The 20,811-nt window shown below is 50.7% G+C and overlaps 1 protein-coding gene across 2 annotated transcripts in view; it reads right to left on the reverse strand.

The window, feature by feature from the left end:
- Positions 1 to 17,113, reverse strand: part of Kndc1 (kinase non-catalytic C-lobe domain containing 1) — a 48,488-nt gene extending 31,375 nt beyond the window's left edge. The window contains exons 1-6 of one of the 2 annotated variants that reach the window (XM_040752136.1): positions 16,655 to 17,113; positions 10,663 to 10,861; positions 9,898 to 9,956; positions 3,430 to 3,576; positions 2,963 to 3,080; positions 1,059 to 1,795 (exon numbers count right to left, since the gene is read on the reverse strand). In XM_040752136.1, coding sequence (XP_040608070.1) covers positions 1,059 to 1,795; positions 2,963 to 3,080; positions 3,430 to 3,576; positions 9,898 to 9,956; positions 10,663 to 10,861; positions 16,655 to 16,756 — 1,362 coding nt within the window. In that variant the 5' untranslated portion in view covers positions 16,757 to 17,113. The remainder of the gene's footprint in view (positions 1 to 1,058; positions 1,796 to 2,962; positions 3,081 to 3,429; positions 3,577 to 9,897; positions 9,957 to 10,662; positions 10,862 to 16,654) is intronic. The other variant, XM_005064255.4, reaches the window with a different exon arrangement.
- Between the last annotated feature and the right edge of the window lie 3,698 nt (positions 17,114 to 20,811).

The raw sequence follows: 20,811 nt of genomic DNA on the forward strand, positions 1-20,811 counted from the left end.
ATGGTGGTTGAGCATATGTGAGTACCACAGACCCAGACAATGCAGATCATCTGCATCACCAACCCTACACCAGACATCCACACTCCCATGGGAATTCTTCAAGCTCTCATCAGTGTGCAAATGATAATATACACCACAGAAATACCTGCCTCACACTCTCTCCTTCGGGGTAACAAAGCCTGGTGGGAAATAGGGATGCTTTTTTCCTTTTTTCCTTTCTTTCTTTCTTTCTTTCTTTCTTTCTTTCTTTCTTTCTTTCTTTCTTTCTTTCTTTCTTCCTTCCTTCCTTCCTTCCTTTCTTTCTTTCTTTCTTTTTCTTGACTTTTGGAGTCAGGGATTCTCTGTGTAGCCCCGGCTGTCCTGGAACTCACTCTGTAGAGCAGACTGGCCTTGAACTCACAGAGATCTGCCTGCCTCTGCCTCCTGAGTGCTGGGATTAAAGGCGTGCGCCACCACCACCCAGCTGGCCTGATGGTTTTTGATATACAAATGTAAACTAGGCCACTGGCTCAGGTGTCCTTACTCTGAGAAACACGTGGGGACACAGAGCTTTGAGGGACCCACTGAACAGCCAAGGTGGGAGCACACTTAGTGCTGTGGTCCACATCTGACCTGCAGACCCAGGTACTGGAATTCCATCCCTCTGTGAAGTATGAAGCTCATGGAACCTAGTCTGAGGTAAGGCTTGGAAAATGGTTGGGCCCCTGAAGCCCAATCTAGGAGCTGTCTACTTCAGTCTGGGAAGATAATGAACCATGGGGATGCACCTGTACACGGGTGGATTGGGGCTGAGGAAATTGTTTCTTTCTAGGGTGTTCAGAGGTGAACTTACACATCTAGAAAGACCACAGGGAGGGGTTCTGGCCTGGGGGCCCATGTCTGGGGGTGACATCCAGCCCTTCCCTCAATTTGCATTTGAAATTCCCTTCAAAAATAGGGAGCCCACAAGACACTGTTAATTATTGGTCAAGAGTGAAGGCAGGGCGGGGCAGGGCCTGTGTGAGCTGCACATCCAGGATAAGGAGAAGCAGCCTCTGACCCCCTTCTACCTCACATACCTGCTCAGTGGCTGCACTTTCCAGTTGTCTGGATCCTTCTGGAATTCCCTCTTCACTCTTAGATATTTGGCCTTCACGGTCTGAATCTCCAGAGTCTACTGGGCGGGGCAAAAGTTTGTACTCTGCGGGTCCCTGGCTAGGAGATGCAGCCTCAGACTGTCCGGAGGCTCCTGGACTCCTATGCGAATTGCGGCCTGCACCTGGTGCCTTATCCAGCTGGACTCCAGGTTCCTGCTCTGGCCAAAGTCTGCTTCTAGACTGTGTATTGAAGCTAGAAAGACCATTTTTCCCTTCCAGGAAGAGTTTGCTGGGGTCTGGGGGGAAGAACTCGGATATGGTCAGCTGGTTTCTTGAGCTGGTCAGTGACAGACAGAGGGTGCTGGTCTCCGTACTTTCCTGCAGTAGCCTGGGAAATGTCTGAGCCTTTTTCAGCCGGCTTCGCCTGAGGATGTCTCTGTCCACCTCACCCAGGGGGCACCTGGCATCCAGGACAAGGTTGGCCAGCCCTTCCTGTCCTGGGCTCTCACCATTTCTCATGGGGGCCGAAAGCAGTGGTTTGGGGGAGGGGGCTCTGGGACCTTGACCAGTCTCCTGCTCTGCATCTCTGGAGGCAGGAGGCTGGAGTAGGCCCCTTGGTGAGGACAGTGCCTCTGGATCAGTGCTGAGGTCTCCTGGCATCTTCTTGGGCCCCACATTTCTTGGAGCAGGTCTTCCCCTCCATGTGTTCTCACTGAGGTCTGAACAGAAGCAGGAAATGGTTACTGCAGGGAAGTTGGGATCAGGAGTCTGTGCTAGGGTGGTGACCTGAGAGCCATCCCTGACCCTGTCCTACTCATCACCACAGTTCCCTCCCCAAAGTCTCACAGGGCAGGCTTACATGTCCTGTACTTCCAGATTCCCACTTGTCCCCTTAGCATAGGCTCCAGGTCCCCAGGATCTACAGTCACATAACTCAGTCAATTATAGTCTCTGAATGCAGGCTTCTGGGTCTCCCTCTTGGCTGAGCTTCCCAGGGGATCAGCCCTTGCCATCTAATTAATTACTTTATCCCAAAGCTCCTCATTTTTCCGTTGTGATTATACAAGCCACTCCCTAGGGGGAGAAGTGGAGTCTGGTGGCAGGCATAGGGCACATAGTCTTCTACACACATGGCATGCAGGATGGTCTTGCACACATGCTATGGTACACAATTGCACACACACAGTATGTCACAAAGTTCTGCATACATGCCACAGCGACTCAGCTGCCTGTTTTACTCAGTATTTTGTCTATACCTGCCCTCAGAAGTCACCCTCTCCTGTTGTCGAGGTGACACTGGCAATCATCAGGGCTGCAGCATTACAAACCCTGCTGCTTGCTTGTCAGGGATGACCCTCCAGCCACTCTGAGGCTCTGGGTAGTTGTGGAGGCCAGCCTGGTCCCGAGACTATGATAAATTCTGGATGGATGGCAACAGCTTTGCATGTGGAGAGGTGAGCGCACCAGACAGGGCTGGCTGGAGTCACGAAGCCTGAGTTTGAAAATGGCAGCGTGTGCGCAGCAGGCACATGTGTACACGTATGTGGTATGCACTTGAATGTAGATGTATACACCAGTCTGCACACTTGCACTCGAGTGTGTAGTATAAACAGGCATTTGCATATTTATGTATGTAATGGTATAAACACATGAGCATGTTTACATGGGATACACATGTGCTGGATTTGAACAAGTGTGTGACTGTGAGTGTGGTGTTTATATGGTGTATGAGAACATGTGAACATGAGTAAGGGTGCGTGTTACTATACTGTGTGCATTCTTCTGCGGATGGTGTTAAATGTGTATGTGTCCCTGTGCACATGTATGAACGTATGTGTATGCATGTGTACATGTGTAGGCATAGACGTGTAAGTGTTGGCGCTTACCCTGGAATGCTCCGAAGGACTCAATGGAGAGCACCCTTCTTCCAATGGCTGAAAGACTGCGGCACAGGCGGCATGAGGACGCAGGCTGCATCTTCTCCTCGCACAGTGCTATGATGCTCTGCAAGCGCCAGGGTGCCTCTCAGGTTGCAGCTCTCCAAGGAAGCCTAGCCTCCTGAGACCCGCCCAACTGCACAGCTCTGGGATGGCACCCATCACCCCCAGATCAGGCCACCTGTTTACACATGCACTCTCTGATACATAAAAAAAAAAAGCAAGGCATACATCCTGGCAGGAAAAAAAAGACTGTTTTGCCCCTGATAGCTTTTATTACACAAGGTATAGCAAAACCCGGCCTCTATCTCAACAGAACACAGGGCCTCCAGATTCCAGCCAAGGAACCCAGTGAGGCTGCAGGGTCTGTGCTGTCTGTATGGTCATGCAGCATGCGTGTCTAGCTGGGAGCTTACCTCCAGGTCTGGCCGGTCCCTGGGGTCTTCTGCCTGCATCTGGCTCAGCAGACCCTCCAGGTCTGGGCTCAGCCTGGGCTCCAGCTCTGGTTCTGCCACAAACTCCAGGGCAGCCTTCAGTGTGGCCCCCAGGGAGTAGATGTGAGCCTGTGGTACCAAGGAGTGTTAGTACCTGTCCTGCAAGCGACTGCTTTCCCCTGCCAAGACCAGCAAGTCTGCCATTCCTGTGGTCAGCATGCTGCCTGGGCCTGCTGCCCAGGGCATAGAAATCCTGTTCTCCACAAACAGGAAATGAGCGGGAGGGGAGAAGAGTCTTCTTTTGGTTTGGAAGCTGGCATTGTCCTGTCTGTGCACAGGAGAGTGAGGGAGGGCTCTGTACCAGGCTGGAATACCGGGTGTGTGAACGTGTCCGTGCCCCCCCCCGTGTGTGTGTGTGTGTGTGTGTGTGTGTGTGTGTATAAGCCAATGTTATTCAAGAAGGACTAGCCCCCTTTTAATCTGCTTGCAAAATGAAATCATGATGCTTAGTCAGGATATTTATTTATATTCACAAATAACCACCTATATTTTAGGGGACGATGAAATCTCTCCACGTATGTTCATTGTGTTGACTTACTTGACTGTTCTATTTCTTAAAAATCTTGCTGCCTTAATTGCTGGATTCCTGTGGGTTTTGTTGCTATTATAAATGACACACTTAGTAGGACCATGATATAATGCCAGTGCATGAACTAGCTTGCTGGACCCCATTCTCTATGGTGGGATGCTGTGTTCGGTTTTAATGCAAGGGAGAGGGGCCTGGCCCTGCCCCAACCTATTGTGACAGACTATGTTGACTCCTCATGGGAGCCCTTGCAGGTGAGGAGGAGTGGACTGAGAGTGGGCTAGGGGGGAATTGAGGGGTGGTGGGAGGGGGTGGTGGGCGTGGGAGGAGGGATGGAAGGGAGAACTGTAGTTGGTATGTAAAATGAAATAAAAAATAAAAAATTGAAAAGAATAAATGTCACACACTTAAGTTACATTTCTACCTTGAAACTATCGATACAAAGCACTCCATTTATTTTGGGCTGTATGCTGGTTCATACATTGGAAGTCTTATTCTTTTAGGCCCAGGTACTATGTGCACCTGCTCTGGGTTCAGCCCATGCTGTGTCCACTCTGGTCAGGGTCATTGTCTGCTGCACTCTCAGTCAGTGCTGGGATCCTGACTGTCCTGACCAACATTGCCTTTCCCCCCTAGTCATCCCGTCACATTCTGTGAGGGCAACATGGCTGAGGAGAGGGGACTGCAGATGTGCCTCTCCTGGCCAGTGAGTATCAGCCTCCTTATCGTTTAAGTGGGTACTCACTCCTCGCCCACCTCCTCAGCCTTGTTCCCCTTGGACTCATTCTGTTGTCTGTAGCCTGAAGTCTACCTGCTTGCAGAGGCCTCCGCCCCTTGATGAAAGCCAGGCTCCTTGTTCCATTTCAGCATCACTGACAGGTCCCTGACTCACAGTCTCCTATCATCAGGCCTCTCTGTGGCCTGTGGTCTCAAGTAAATGGCAGGTGATAGGACTCAGCCATCCTGCCTGGTACCATAGGAGCCCATCAGAGTGACAGAGTCAAGGACAGGGACTGTGCATGTGACAGAGGGCCAGTGTAGAGGTTGGGGGATTGTTAACGTTTGGAAGCTAGGCAGCCCGAGGGGGTTTTGGACAAGGGGGTTGACCTTACCCAGTTCTGAGAAGACTGGTCACAACAAGCCTGGGAGATTCTAGAACATGTTTTGGGGAGTTGGTCTCAGTAGCAGAGGGGAAGATCAGAAGGGGTGGCTGGATGGTGTTTGGAACACAGAGGGTCCAGGTGGATACCTGGATGGGGGCGGGAGCACTGGAGGAGATGCTCCCTGTTATCTGGGCTCTGTGGGGAGAGCATGGAGAACAGGGAGAAATGGCCCAGGTCAGGTGGAGGAGGGAGCAGGGTCTGGGTCTGAACGGATATAACAACACTGAAGGTGTGGTGGGGCTATTGTTGTAAGGTCAGCAGGTGACATGGTGATCAGGTGACCAGCCTGGTCACAACAGGCAACCTCTGTCCAAAGTGAGGCTGGTCCAAAGACCCAAAGCTAGCTGTGCAGCTTGTGCCTGTAGTGGCCGGCCCCACAGAGCCAGAGAGGAACAGCACAGGGAGGAGATGACACTAGAAGGTTCCAGAGAAGGTGTACCTAAGCCAGAGTGAGGCTGTCCACGTCACACACTTGAGCCCTGTGTTCCTGCCACTGTTTGTATCTCCTGAACTGCTTAGGACTTCTGGCAGGCCCCAGCAAAGGGTTCCAGAATAAAGCGAATCTGGGGCAGAACAGAGACCCTGGGCACCTTGACTCACGCTAGGGTCATATGTCCCAGAGTGAACATGGGAACACTTCCCAGTACATGCAGAGTCTCTCCATAGTAAGGGTAAGGTATGAAGGAACCTGAAGGAACCCGAAGAAGCTCTGAGACCTGGGACCCCTCTCCGACATACAAGCCCCAGTTCCTGTTTCTACCCTGGCTAACCACACTGGTGTCCTGCAGCCAATCCACAGGAAATCCCCTCCCCACAAGGCTCAGCCCCCAGGGCAGCCCCTCTTCTGCACCCTCTCAGGTTTAGTGGCTACTTGCTCTGCAACCAAGGGAACACATTGCCCTTACCGAAGGGGAGCCCCATTTACCTGTCCCTAGAGGCAGATTTCAATGCCTTTTGAAGGTTACTAGAATGAATAAGTAAACAAATAAACAAAAACAAAATGAATGCCACAGAAGATTCAGACAAATGGATGAATGAGCCCGAGTTACATGGAAAAGGCTGCATCTTGACCAAGGAATAAAGGAAACCTGCACACTCTTTCTCTACTAGGTGTGCAGGGGACGTTGCTTCAGCCACAGCCTGACTGAGCTAGAAAGTCAAAAGAGAAAGACAAAGCTGCATTAAAAGTCCCAGTGTGCTCAGAAATAAGAAGAGATTATAGAGAATGAAAGCTTTCCAGTGACTACACTCTCATGACAGTTGTCACCAGCCCCGCTGAGTCCAGCCACAGGGAGCAGGAGAACAGGATGAGATCAACATCTCTGTTCTGTGTGGTTGGACAGTCACCGTGGGGGTGGGGGTGCCGGTTTCTCATTGTGATGACTCCGTTTGGATACCGACTGCAGAGATGCCAGCTTTGGAAAAGGTGTGGGTGTAAGGCTTCAGGCATTATGCTGGCCCGCCCCTGTCACCTGGCAGAATGCACTCAGGCAGCACTCTGGTCAGCTCGGGGTCCCATGCCTACTAGTCTAGAGGTAGGTGCACAGAACCTCTTTTAAAAAAGACCCACGCCCACTTGCACTTTCCCCAGCCCCTTTCTTTCCCCGAGGTTCCCCTCGGGCAGACAAGATTTTTCAGTCTCCCTCTTCTGTCCTCTCTCTAGCTCTCTTTACCTCTTTCCTTCCCTCTTCCTTCCCCTTTCTAATAAAATTTCTCACTGAAGCTTTGTCTGCCTGTCGTGTTTGTCCCTCCCCTTGGGCGCCCTCACCTGCCATGGAATTCACCAAGGTTCACCACAGGCTTCATCATTACAGTGGAGCTGTGTACTTGGTACATGTGTGCCTTCTGTGTATATGTCTTCCTAAAAAGGAAACCGAACCTATTCACATAACTGAATAACTCTTGTTATTGAGCTGAACTAAAAAAAAAATACCCAGAAGCAAACAAGATGTGACAAAGCTCACATGCTGAGGGAACTCACAGCCGGAGATAAAGAAGATGAAGGTGGATGAGTTTCCCCCTGAAGTGAAGGAATAGACATTGAACTCAAAGCAAACAAAAGAAGAGACAGGCTCAGAACCAGGGGATGCAGAGGGTACTCTGAAAGAACTAACAAGGTAAACAGCCTCTGGTTAGATCCACAGCAGAGAGAAATTGAAGAATGGTCCAGTGCATGGGAACAGGAAACTAGCAGACATCACAAAGATGCAAAGGGCATCACCTTCAGCCCATTAGGTGCATGTTTTCTCCTGCTGTAGTTTCAAAACAACAAAAAATAAAACCTTTGTAGCACAAACAAGGTCAGTGCTATAACTATTAAAAATTGATGTTAGTTAGAAATTATTCACAAAGGAAGCCGATGTCCTATTCAATGAGTTTTCCCAGATTTCCAATGCATAGATAATGCTATTCTTGTACAAACAGAGCAAAGAGGCAAGCCCAGAGCAATTCTGAAACCAGAGCTGGTCATTTGTAGGGTGGAAAAGTACCAGCTGCCCATAAAAACCCCGGAAGACCCATAATAAGTACTCATCAGTCAAATGCAACAGTGGTTTTCTTAAGTGGGAAAGGGTGATAATATTAGGACATAAAAACTAACATCTCAGTGAAGGAAATTACATGATCATTTCAAGGAGACAAAAGAAATATTTCATAATATGAAATATGTATTCATGGTAAACCTTGATAGTCTCAGAACAGATATGAAGTCATATGGCCAAGGCCAGTGCCATCCATATAGTTAGATTAGGGGTCACCAATTCCCCGAGGCAGGACAGGTGATCTCTGCACTTCCTTCCTCCATAGACTAGAATCTAATCACTAGATGCTGCACTTGCTGAGGATTGGAGCGGGAATGAGCTTTGTCCCTGGAGGAGATGGTATGAAACAACTGCTGGTCATCTGATCAAGAGGAAAAAATGAAAAAACAAAAAACCAAACCTCTAAGTTACTAGAAATAGTAGCAAGATTCTGTTTTGATATTAGAGTGGATAAATTTAACAAAGAACAGAAAACTGAAGTAAAAAGCCAGTGGATGGTAGTTTCATGTGTACCACAGTTAGCCAATAAACAGAGCTGGAAAAATGGCCAGCCATCCACAGAAGAAGATGAAATGATTTCTGTCTCACACTGGGTGAAAAGAAATGCCATGTTGACTAGTCTGATTGGGTCATTATAGCATCAGTGTGTATTGGAACATCACCTTGTACGATGAAAAGATACAACTTTGGTTTGTCAATCACTGTTACGTGAAGCTGAGGAAATCAGCTTCTGATGGGCTCAGTATAAAGACTAGAACTTTGAGAATTTTGGTGGAGAATGCCAGTGAACATCTGACTTCAAGGTCAGGAGGTCTGTTAAGGATGCAGAATACATTAACAATGTAAGGAGCTCTGGTCACTGTGACTCTGTTGTTGCTGAGAAACTGGGTGGGTGTGGTGGTGCACACGTTTGCCCTTGCATTTGGGACGCTAAAGCAGGAGGATCACTTGAGTCTAGCAGCTGTGAACTAGCCTGGTGTGCTAGTCAGTTTTATGTCAACTTGACTCAAGCTAGAGTTATCTGAAAGGAGGGAACCTTAACTGAGAAAATACTTCCATAAGTTCCAGCTGCAGGGAAGTTTCTTAATTAGCAGTTGATGAAGGAGGGCCCAGTCCATCGCGGGTGGCGCCATCCTTGGGACAGTAAGAAAGCAGGCTGAGCAAGCCATGACATGCAAGCCAGTAAGCAGTACCCCTCCATGGCCTCTGCATCAGCTCCTGCCTCCAGGTTCCTGTCCTGACGTCCTTCAACAATGGACTATGATGTGGAAGTGTGAGCCAAGTAAACCCTTTGCTCCTCAAGTTGCTTTGGCCATGATGTTTCACTACAGTAATAGTAATCCCAACTAAGACATCTGAGCAATATAGCCAGACCCCATGGCAAACAAAACAAAACAAACTCTTTCCCACAGTGGACACCTGGAAACATCCGATCCCCTGGAACTGGAGTTAAAGATGGTGTTAGCCACTATGTGGGTTCTGGCAACCAGACTTGGGTCTTCTGCAAGAGCAGCAAGTGCCCTTAGCCATTGAGCCATCTCTGCAGTCCCCAGAGGCTTTCCCCCACCTGGTTTTTGAGACAGGGTTTCTCTGTATAATAGCCTTGGCTATCCTGGAACTCACTTGGTAAACCAGGCTGGCCTCAAACTCACAGAAGTCTGTGTGCCTCTGCCTCCTGAGTACTGGGATTAAAGAAGTGGGCTACTACAGCCTGGCTCTCCAGAGCTATTTCTTTTTTTTTTTTTTTTTTTTTTTTTTTTGGTTTTTCGAGACAGGGTTTCTCTGTGGCTTTGGAGGCTGTCCTGGAACTAGCTCTTGTAGACCAGGCTGGCCTTGAACTCACAGAGGTCCGCCTGCCTCTGCCTCCCGAGTGCTGGGATTAAAGGCGTGTGCCACCAACGCCCGGCTTCCAGAGCTATTTCTTAAGGGTGGTGAGCACCTATAGCCTTTTCTGGTTCCTCCAACAAGTCACTGGTGAGACTAAGAGGTCATTTGATTTGACATTGCTGTAAGTGAACTCAATTCCAACTGGCAGAGTTGTTCGCAAACATCCACAGGCAGTTCCCCGCTGGGGACAACCTACTACACGGAGGCCACAGGACTACAATAACAAAGGTTACCCAAAGATGAAGTGACCAAGACTTGGAGAGTCACTGCTTACCTCAAAGGTGTTTCCTGTTAGGTCAAACTCTGGTGGGACAAAGGCACCCTCGGGGTCATCTTAGAGAAGAAAAGAGAGACATTCTGATCTTATCCTTTGATGGAGAAAGAACCCCACCTACCAGAGCTCAGACCCTGGGAGCCTTCTAGAACAGCCAGGAGCCAGGAAGAGCCTGGAGCCTCTTTTCCCTTTGCTCAGGCTGACCCCCTAAGGAAAGTTGTAAGCACCCGAGGCAATAATACATCATTCTTGAACCACACAAGGTCCAAAGCAGAAGGAGAAAAGGAATTTGTTTGGACTCTTGAAAAAGGAACGCTGGGCTCTTAATATAAGAAAACCAAACTTTACCTGGACGGGGCCTAATAAATGTCCAGTATACCTGGTCAGATAAGTCTCACCTTCAGGCTCTTGCATCAACTTCCAGCAGGCCGGAAGTGCCACCCTAGGGGAGGCAATGACCCAGGCATCCTCTTCTGAGGAAGGCCTGAATAGAGCTCAGAATTACGGCTGAGCACTTCTCTGGTTCCCTGAGGGAGTGTATGGCATCTCAGGATGGTGGGGCTTACAGGGGCCACCGAAACTCAACATCCAGCCCGCCTTTCTCCTCTGCACTGACTTGAACACAGTCAGATTCCAAAGGAAATCCAGGGCTTGGGCCCTGCCTTATGGCCTCAGCTGCTTGGCGCTCACACCCAGCTTCAAGGTACCGCCACTGTGCCACACTAGGTATCCCCCACCCCTACCGGGTTCCCTCCTTTTCCTCACCACTGAGCTGCTCCATGAAGCACACGTTGCCACTGGTGTTGAACGCCAAGGTGTCAGGAGTGATGCACAGGGTCTGGAAGATGGCTGCGTGGGCGACACTCCGCATGGACAGGCTGCATTCTAGGCATACAGCCCAGGCCTCCTGCTCACTGAGACCTCTGTCCCGCAGGGAGAGGATGTCAGCCAGAGACACATTTTCCTGCCAAGACAGGCTTGGTGTAAGCTCACAGAGGGCTGCCCCAGAAAGGACCTAGTACTCCACGCTGAGACTAATGCTCTAGGAAATAGATGACTTGTGGTGGTACTTCACTTACAGTCAGGAAAAGGGTCTTAGGCCAGGCCTTTTTAGGCAGAGTCACCCTGTTATACCTTGAATGTCATAGCCATGGAGCATTTGGTGTATTGCCCAAAACAGGCACACACATTCACTGGTAGTTGTCTTCCCATATGCACACTCACACTTGGCAAAAACACTCCTGTACAATAATACACATTGCTGTACCCACCTACACTCACAAGCCCAGCCTCAGTTGCTCACACATGCTCACACACCTCACACACACCTGGACTCATTCATACCAGACATCTTAGCCTGCAAGCCTCCGGCCTGGCTGCTGTCAAGTCTGTGTCACCCCCTGTGTTCATGTCTTGTGTACCGCCCACTTACACAAGTGTCTGGAAGTTTCTTCTGGAGCTGGGCTGGGGGCTGCTGTGGCAAAGGATGTGGATACCCCTTGTCAGGGGGGAGTGGAATGGTGAAGCGGAGGCAGAGCCTTGGCTTCTCTAGCTGTGGCCATGGCCCCAGACACGGGCTGCCCAAGTATAGGCAAATGACAGGTTTTTTTGTATTTTGTATTTTGTTTTTTCATGTGATAGTTCATAAGGGTCTCTGCCTCTGGCTGACACTGTAAGGCATCCCCATGATCACAAGCCACAGATGAGAAGATGGTGATTAAATCAACCAAACAAGCAACTAGTCAAATGGATGATACCAAGAGCAGGATCCACAAGCTGCTGGCCCGAGCCTTTAGGTTCTGAGTGGCTGTTAGAGCCTGCATATCCACAGGGCAATTCATTCTTGGAGCTCAAAGTGGGGTTTGGTGAGGTCACATTCCCAGACCTCCTACTCCTGAAACACAAGGTCCCTGACAGTTAAGCTGTTTTTCTACACAGGGCTCAAGCCTGTGGTTTCTTTGTAGTATCAAGGACGCCTCTCAGAATTCAGGAGAACCCGAGCTCCCGGTGATGCCAACCAGACATGGCTGAACACACACACACACACACACACACACACACACACACACACACACACACACTGCACACACACGTGTACACCATCCCTCCACACCTTCACACAGGAATGTGCCATCACAGTGTACAATACAGGGCAACATGCTTGTACACACATATCCATGCAAGCCGACACAGACACATACGTGAGGTAGCATGTTGCCTTGAGGACCCCGTGGGGCTGAGCCATGTAGGTGAAAGGAAGCCAACTCACGACATGAATCTGAGTCAGCCTCAGTCCCATGGTAGGGCCTGCCGGCACCCACTGCTGCTGCTCACGCTGGCCAGCAGGCCTGCCTGCTCACAGCCATGACAGGATGTGCCGCCAGCAGAAAAAGGGCAACCCTGCCAGACATGCTGCTTGGCCATCCTGCAGCATACATCACTGCCTCCCACTTAGGTCTGTCAGGAAGATGCTCCTGAGAGCAGGGGGGGGGGGTCTGGTCAGACCTTAGAGCAGCTGAAGACCTGCAGCCCTCAGGGTCAGTTTGTGGTAGGGGTAAATGACTTGGGAAAGCAGGAGCCCAGAGTCATTTGTATGATTCTGGGATGAACCCCATGGGTCCTGAGTCGTTCATTGCTTCTAGCTGTGTCCAAGGTTTTCTCTAATGACAGAATTATCAGCCCTTCCACACACGGCATCCTCAGGCCAGAGTCTATTTACACAGCTGAAGGTCCTGTCGGTGCTCCACAACAAGAGAGCTGAAGGACCCCAGGCCTGAATTGTGGGCTCTGAGGTCATCTGCCTCTAGGACCTACAGCTGCTCCAGTTTTGCCAGGTAGGAGAAAGGACTGTCTTAGGGGAAGGGGAAAGTTTTGACTAATGGGTCAGGAACAAGGATGTCAGACCAGGGGGACTCAGATGTCACTCACCAGCCACCCAACCTCACTCAGTCTGTGCCCTATTCTATCCCAGTTCCAGTGAATCCTCTTGGTTCCTCCGTGGATAGGAGCCCGCCTTGTGTGTCATCATTGGCTTCTTCACGGTGCTGCCTGGACATATGGTAGCCAGTTTATCTGCCACACACACAGCTCAGTCCCCAGTGAAATAGGCTCAGCCTGCTGCAGGCCTTTGACTTTGGCTCCACAAGGTACCATGTCCAGGGGCTATCAAAGAGGTGATTTGCCGTGAGTCCCGTGAGCAGTTAGAGCTCACTCATGTAGATGTGGGTCCGTATGGCGTTCCCATGCCAACCACACTAAGGGTTTCATGCAGATCCCGGCATTGCAAGCTCCAGGCCTTGCAGTCTCTTGCAGCTCTTGCCATGGAAGATCAGTTGATGGTCTGATCTGAAGCCACGTATATAGGGCTCCGTTTGCCCTATATAGGCCCAGGTCTTGGTGGGTGAGAAGTTCCTTCACAGTTCAGCCTGCCCCTCACCATCCTTACCAGGGTGGCACTTGTGGGTGTGGGGTGGGGATCACCCTGCAGGCAGAAAGATCAGTCCTCTGCTTGCAGTGCGCTGGTGCAAACTTAACCTGATCTTGGCTGGAAGGACTGAGACCCTGGGGATTGGGGGCTATGCTCTGGGGAGAGATACTTCAGCTGATCCCTGAGCTCCAGAGACCAAGCCCTTATCTGGTTACCTCAGAGTGCCCTGCTTAAGAGTCTATATGCACTCATGAGCTCCCCTTCCTCTAGATAGACTTGGAGCTGGGTTACAGGAGTCTTAGGGGTCACTGTGCACATTTCAGTACATCTATAACCAATTGACTTTTCAGCTTATCATAACAGGACCTGGCAACATGAAACTCAAATTGATGCCGGCACCATGTGTTGGCAGCCTCAGTTTGTGAGTCTCAGCCAAACCCCAGCAGGGAGGCAGGAACTTGCAGGGTGCTCTGTGGGCTGTGTCTGCCCCCGAGTGCCCACCCTGCTGGCTCAATTCTTTTCTAGTTTTAGGCTGCCTTCTGTCCAGAGCCTGTTTGGAAACATATTATATGGACTCTAAGGGCATGACGGGGAAAACCCCTTTGTAATAGTAGAATTTCTGCTGTGGGTCTCTGTTCATTTTCAGTCCTCAAGGCCAGCCCTGCACCAGGAGGTTCTGGGAGACATTTGGTTGGCTTGGGGACAGTGAGAACTCTCTGCTGACACCCAGTGTTGCCATCTTCATTGCCAAACCTGTACTGTTCCGAATTCCTGAAGGCCAGTGATATCACCTACCTCTTGGCCAGCACTACTGGGCCCTCAACCACAGTCACTTGGTGCATGCCTGCCATTCTGGCAGCTATGGGTTCTGCTTACATTCAGTCTTACCGGTTTGTTTCTGATTCCACTTTCCATGTTTAGAAAGGCTGATGTTCCATGTTGAATCCTGGAAAGGCCATCTCCTCCAAGAAGTTCACCTTGCATAGCAACTTTACTGTGTATCTAGGGTCTTCTTGCTGCATCAGTTTAGGAGACCAGGGACAGAGCATGGCTTCAGCCTCCACAATGTAGTGGGATATGCTGGTCCATTCGCGGTGAGTTCTAAATGTTCAGTAGGTTTTTTCATGGGCACATGGCCTGCTCATATGCCGTGTTTTTCTGGAGAATTGCTGGAATGCAGACACTGGTCTCTTTATTACAAGAAAATGCCAAGATGGTCTCCGACGGGCATTTCCCACTTCCACCACAGAGGAGGGGCCTGCTCACACATAACACTGTTCAGTGTGTCATCTCCGGCAGCTACAGTAAAGCCTTCAGTGAGCATGTTTAGCACTGTACCAGCTACCAGGAGGGAACAATGTGTTCCCAAGTCATTTGGATTTTCTTTAGGTCATGACAGGGTAGAGATATTTGGGACCCCTGGAGATTCTGTAGGATTCTATTTCTTAGCTGTAGAATTAGAGAATTCAAATGTCCTATATGCTCTCTATGTATCATGGATCGGTCTCACCTCACCTGCACAAAGGCTGTCCAGGCCTGGGTTACATGACCCCTAGGGATTCTCCAGCACTGAGCTGCAGAATGGGTGGCAGCCTAACTCTTTGCCACCCTCTGGACAGCAACCCTTTCAAATGCTAGGGACAGAGTCATGTGACTTTGATGTACATGAATTTTAAAACCTTAATGGGGACTGAGCTGACTGTAGGAATCATCAAATCTAGATCTCAGGTGTATTCTTAGACTCAGGACTGTGTTGGTTCAAGACCAGGCCCGGAAGACTCTTCTCTTATTTTAGAGAATAAGTTTTTGTTGTTCAGTTTTCTTGTGGCACTGGGTTTGCTAGGCATGCTTCTACTGAGCTCCATTACCTTCTGTTTATAGGAAGAAAAGTTGCACTCTTCCTCAGGCAAGGAACTCACCTGAACTTCCTACTGAATACAACTAAAATGCGGGAATTCCAAAGAAAGGACTCATCAGGGTCAGAGGACAGAAACCTCACACATTGTGTATATGGAAACTCTCCAACCCAGAAGGATTGGGGACATTCCTAATACAGAATGTGTCAGAGAATGGTGGACAGATGGCCCTCTGGGTACAAGGCTCAGCTTCAACCTGTGGACCAAGGTGCTGTTGATGCAGCGATCCCACTGCCTCGGATGCCAGGCACAGAGTGAGCCCTCCAAGCTCAGTGGCTGATACAAAAAGGCACAGAGGTTCTCAGATCTGTTTCTGGTGCTGACCAAGAGCCGAGGCTCCCACAGATAGCCTGGAACAGGTCCTGTCCTCCAGCAGTTTCTGAAGGCTGGGTGCCGAGGGCACCCTTTCATTCCCATCAAAGCCAGGGAGATGTCCAAAGGCTTATTTATTCCCTGGCTTCTTCTCTCTGCAGACTTCAGTTGCGCCAAATCCAGGACACTTCAGGGTGGGGGCAGCACCAACTCCAGCACTACTGGAGGTGGGGCAGGCAGGAGCAATGGATTTCTATCCTAGCAGAACCCACTCCTCCAGGGAAGGGGAATGGAAGAGCTGTCAGGGCCTGGTGCTGCAGACCTCAGGCTTATGCTTCAGGAAGGTTCTGACCGACTTTCATCCATCAGATGGCTAGGCCAGCTGCAAAGGTGGGTGGACGGTCCCTAGCACCGGTGTATTCAAGGGGCTAAAGAGTGGTGGATTCCTCCACAGGGACTCCAGAGCCTGATTTGGAAAGGTCTCCCCAAAGGTACTGGCTTGGAAGGATCCCCCAAAGGCTCTTGAGGGAGGTCAAGGTGCCCCTGGGAGCATTTTTTTTGGGGGGGATGCTGCTTGCTATGCTATTCCAAGACATGGAGTTTGTACATGACCATCATCTGGGAGCCTGGGGGCGGGGCACCTAGCTATCCAACCAGGAGGGGCTCTGTGTAGCCCAAGCCCGTTCTGGACAAGCAGTTCTCAGGGGACTTGGGGGAGGGAGGTTCCCCAGGGCAGGAAGCACCCACAACGCTGGGAAGGGGTCTCAGACGGTATTCCCAAGCTCATCTGCTTTAGCGCTAGGCCACCTGAGTGGGTCAGGAGTTACCTATTGTCCCTACCTGCCAGGATCCCCAGCCCCCAATCTGTCCAAGGATTAAAAAACCAGGAACCCACCCCTCCAGCAGCCAACTTTTGCATGCAAAGTCCCATTGCTGTCCCATACAGCATTCCAGCTGTTCTGTGGCGGGTGGGGCTGAGGACAGGAACCCTTAGCAGTCTGTACCCTAGGGACCAGAATCTATGCAGCAGGAAAGCTATATTCTCCCCACTCTTCTTCCCCACCCCTCCTCAGGGGCAGGTGGGCTTCTGGGACTAGCTCACCTCATCCTCCGGCAGGGTGGGGAGCGGTTCGAAGTCATAGAAGTCCAGGTCCTTGCCATCTTCCTCGTAGAAGCCCCGGGAGGCTGGGTCCATGGCCTGCATCTTGGCGCTCAGCAGAGCCTGCGCGCAGGTTGGAACTCCAGCTCTGGACCACGCTCCGGTCTGGGATCCCCTCCCCAGCAGGTTTCCTCTGAGTCAGATCCCCTCTCTGACGGGTCCTTCCTCCGGCAGATCCCCTCCAAGCTGGCCGCCGCCTCTGTGCCTGCCGGGTTGAGCTGGGCACCGCCAGCTACGCGCGCCTGGCCGCCATGGCAACGCGCCCGCCGCCTGCCGCAGTGTCGCCAAACGGTGGCGCGGGGACGCCTGGGGCGGGGCCGGGGGTGGCGCTCTGAGGGCCGTGGTCACTGGCGGGCCGGGGCCGACTTTGGGCTCCGCAGATGTCTTGGACTACGTCAGCCTCCGGGGTGCACCCTCCGCCTGCCTGCGCTGTCCGTGACAGTTCGGGGCGGAGCCACTCCGCGCAGCAGCTGCCCGGGGGTTCTGCACCCACCTGGGCGCACAGAGGGTAGCTGGGTTGAGCTCACCTACACTACACCAGGCCCCAGGGCTTTCCCAGTTCCCGTCCCACCTAGCCCAGGGGCGGGGTTTTTGCAGTACTTCCAATGGCAACTGCAGGAGGGAGTCTGGGACAGGTACTGGGTTCCTAGGCTCCTAGTGCTTTCCCCTTGGCTGGGGCCGGTGATGGACAGGAGTCAGGTGGTCACCTCAAGCACAGCAAAGGACTAGATGGATCTCCCAAACTTGGCAAAGGACAGGCATGGATTCCCTTCCACACGAGAGTGTTTTAATTTCCGAAAGTCTCCCCAAGCTTAGGGAGTAGAACTATGGGTCACAGCTCCTGAAGAACACTGCAGGTCAGCCTGGCCCCTTGTGTTGCTGGCCCTATCCCCAGAGCCTCGCCTGACCAGGCACAGTAACAGACACTTTAATATGTGCTCCTTGAGTGAAGGAGGGTGGGCTTTGAACTGATCACTCAAAGTTCAAGGGTACATTGTAGGTCAGGATACTAATTCTCAACAGACTGCCCTTCAGGCTTCCCATGACTGGCCATTCATGAGCTTGTAGCCAGAGTAGGTGATGGAGGGTGCTGGAAGCTTGAGTTGGAGGAAATATATCTTGCAGGTGTGCTGCCCTGGCCTGCTCACTCCTCCGAGGTGGAGGAGAGTGGATGGGCCGGAGGGGTTCTAGCTGCAACCTGTCCCAGGAATCTAGATAAATAAGCCCTGTGCCTCAGTCCTCTGTTTTGGGGGCTGAGGAGCTGCCACCTTCCTTTGTTCGAGCTTTGATGCTTCTCATCCACCCCCTCTCATGCAGCCCTGGTCTGTGCTCTCCTAGCCTGGACTCCACTCAGCCTGTGTACTCCTCCCTCCAGTCTGTGCTCCCTCGGTCTGTGCTCCTCTGTCGCCGGCAGTGCCTTCAGCTCGTGCTCTTCCAACCATGCTCCTCCTGGCCTGTGCTCTCTGCAACATGCGCTCCCAAGTCTGTGCTCCTCTATAGCCTATGCTGCCTTCAGTCTCTTCTCGCCTAGCCTGTGTCCCCAAATCTGTGAGGCCACAGCTTCTGCTTCCCAGCCTGCGCTCTCTCCACAGTCGGTGCTCCCTGTAGCTTAGTGCTTCTCTCTAGCCCATGTTCTTCCTCCCTAAGCCCGTGCATCCCTCACCTGGTGCTCCCTCCCGGCTTGTGCTCTCCTGTTCCTCTGAATCCATGCTCTCTTGAAGAACCTAGGTAGGTATGACCACAAAAAGAAGGCTCCAGGGCCTGGTGGTGGCCAAGGTGGGACTTTGTCAGGAGGCTTCATGGTGTCCTTGAACTCTGGGTTTAAGAAAAAGATCTAATATTGACTGGAAGGGTCAGAGCTAACCCCAAACTTAGGGAGTAGTCACACTGTGCAACTCCTGGCTCTAATGACACACCATCTACTTCAGGAAAAAGTATATCCAACTTGGGAGACGTTTGAACACAGAGGCTGGGGCAGCTTTGGCTGCAGCAGCTGAACTTGCTGGTCGACCCTTGCCTTCTAAGTTAATTTACATTGTGGTTCCTTCATAGGTGGGGGCATGAACATTGTGGGGGGTGAGGAGGAGATTTTGGAGGGCTAGGACCTACTGTCTGTTTTCAAACTACCAGCTACTTTCCTGATGTTTTGTGACTCTCACTGAACATCTGTCCATCTATGTGCGTGTATAGTGAGCTTACTGCAGGGGAAGGATATGGTACTGGCCCTGGTTCTCCATGCTTTGCACGTTGCAGGTGCTTACTAAGGTTGTGTGAAGGCATAATGCTGGGGGTCAGAGCAAGCTTAGACTGGGCAGTCCACATTATCAGCTGATGAGCAGCACAGATGGTACCCAAATGTCCAAGGGGCCTCTGGAGCTTCACTCCAGGAATAGACCACGGGAATGGCTTCCCCTTGTCACTCCCTGTTTATACAATGTGCTTAACATCTGCTTGGCATTTTCCTCCTAAGACCTATCCCAGGCAGTCAGAACGCTGTAAAAGTGATGACTGTACCTTCAGGTCCCTGGTTCAGGCCATGACTTGGTGCACTCTGGCTTCCTGACAGTGATTTCTTCCACTTTTGCCTGGTCTACTTATTCTTTGCCTGTTCTTTCACTCTTTCCTGTAAGACCATCCCGCTGCATGGAGAGCTCTGCCTACTGCTGTTCCTGGCCTGAACTGTTCTCCCTGCCTGGGTGTTGCCTCCTTTGGCCTCCTCCTGATCTATCCCCTGTACCAGGTACGTGGGACCTTGACCCCTTTCTTCAGAGATCTTGCTCCATATTGGTCATACGCAGACATGATCAGGCTTTATCTTGTCCCATGACCCCATGTGTCCACTCCACAAAGGCTGCCTTTATTTCATGGCATTGGTCAGAACTCAGCTTGACTAGCTACACATGGTGACAGGTGGAATGGGAGTTTCAAAGTTTGACTCACATTTTTTTTTCTGATGGTAAGTCTGACAAGCTGTCAAATCACGTGTGCATTTTGAAGCCTATATTATTTTTTTAAATAAAAATGCAAAGAATATAATTTCTGGTGTGGGGTAAATATTGATATTCTGAAACAAAACTGTTAGTCATTCTTAACCGCTGTGCTATCTCTCCAGTCCCTGTTAGTCATATCCAGGAATCTAAATTCCAAAGGAGCTTTGATGCCCCAATCGATCATTTAAAGGTCCCACAGCACACATTTCTCTAGTCAGAGCTCTCCTGACATTTCCTCTCCAGGCTCATTGTGGCCATCTGGTTTTGCCCAGAATTTGATCTTACTGTCATGTTTCTATCCCTCATTTTTAAAGTAAATACCTTATCATAATTTACTGATTTCCCTAGCATTTTCTCTTTGGTTTTCCAGTGACCATAGATCCACTTTATGAGAGTGCACTGCTAGCTGGCTTCGGTGCGTAGCCTACATCTATTCCTTTGTAGCCACGATGGAAATGATGGCACATAAAGACAGAAGTCTCCATCTTAGCTGCTCACCCTGAAGCAAGCCCTGGGGAGGACATTCCTAAGAGCCTGGTGTCCCCACGTGAACCTGTGGTCAGAAACTACTGACAAGGAAGCAGGGCCTCGAAGGACAGGGAGCTGTGCTCCCACCTAAGCATACCCAGGCACGCACGTCTGGGCTGTGTGTTTCTGTTTCTCTTTGTGTGTGTGTCTGTGTGTGTCTGTGTGTGTGTGTGTGTGTGTGTGTGTGTGTGTGTTTTCACCATACACTGATACTTTCATCTGCCCATTGTATTTTTCCTTTGTGGGTACTGGGATCTTATGTGGGTAATGCAGATGCGGTAAGGGGTTTCTCTCATATTATTTTTTTTTTGAGAATCAGTCATGCTGTTGACAGCTTGTTCACTGTAGTTGCTGAATTGGATTCAGAGACTTGAACCTGGTAGTTGAGGGTGCTGGGTGGCCTCTAGGTCTGAGTGTGTCTGAACCAAGATTTGGGAGCTATCTTTTGTTTATTTCTCATTGCACATGTGCACTTGCTTTAGATATGTCTATATTTATGAATTGGCAGGTCATCATGATGAATGTGTTTAATTTCATATTTTTCCCTCACAAGGATGTCCAATGGATTGGGCATAATTTATG

The sequence above is a fragment of the Mesocricetus auratus genome, unplaced genomic scaffold, assembly GCF_017639785.1.
Source record: "Mesocricetus auratus isolate SY011 unplaced genomic scaffold, BCM_Maur_2.0 Super-Scaffold_4256, whole genome shotgun sequence".
Lineage (NCBI taxonomy): Eukaryota > Metazoa > Chordata > Mammalia > Rodentia > Cricetidae > Mesocricetus > Mesocricetus auratus.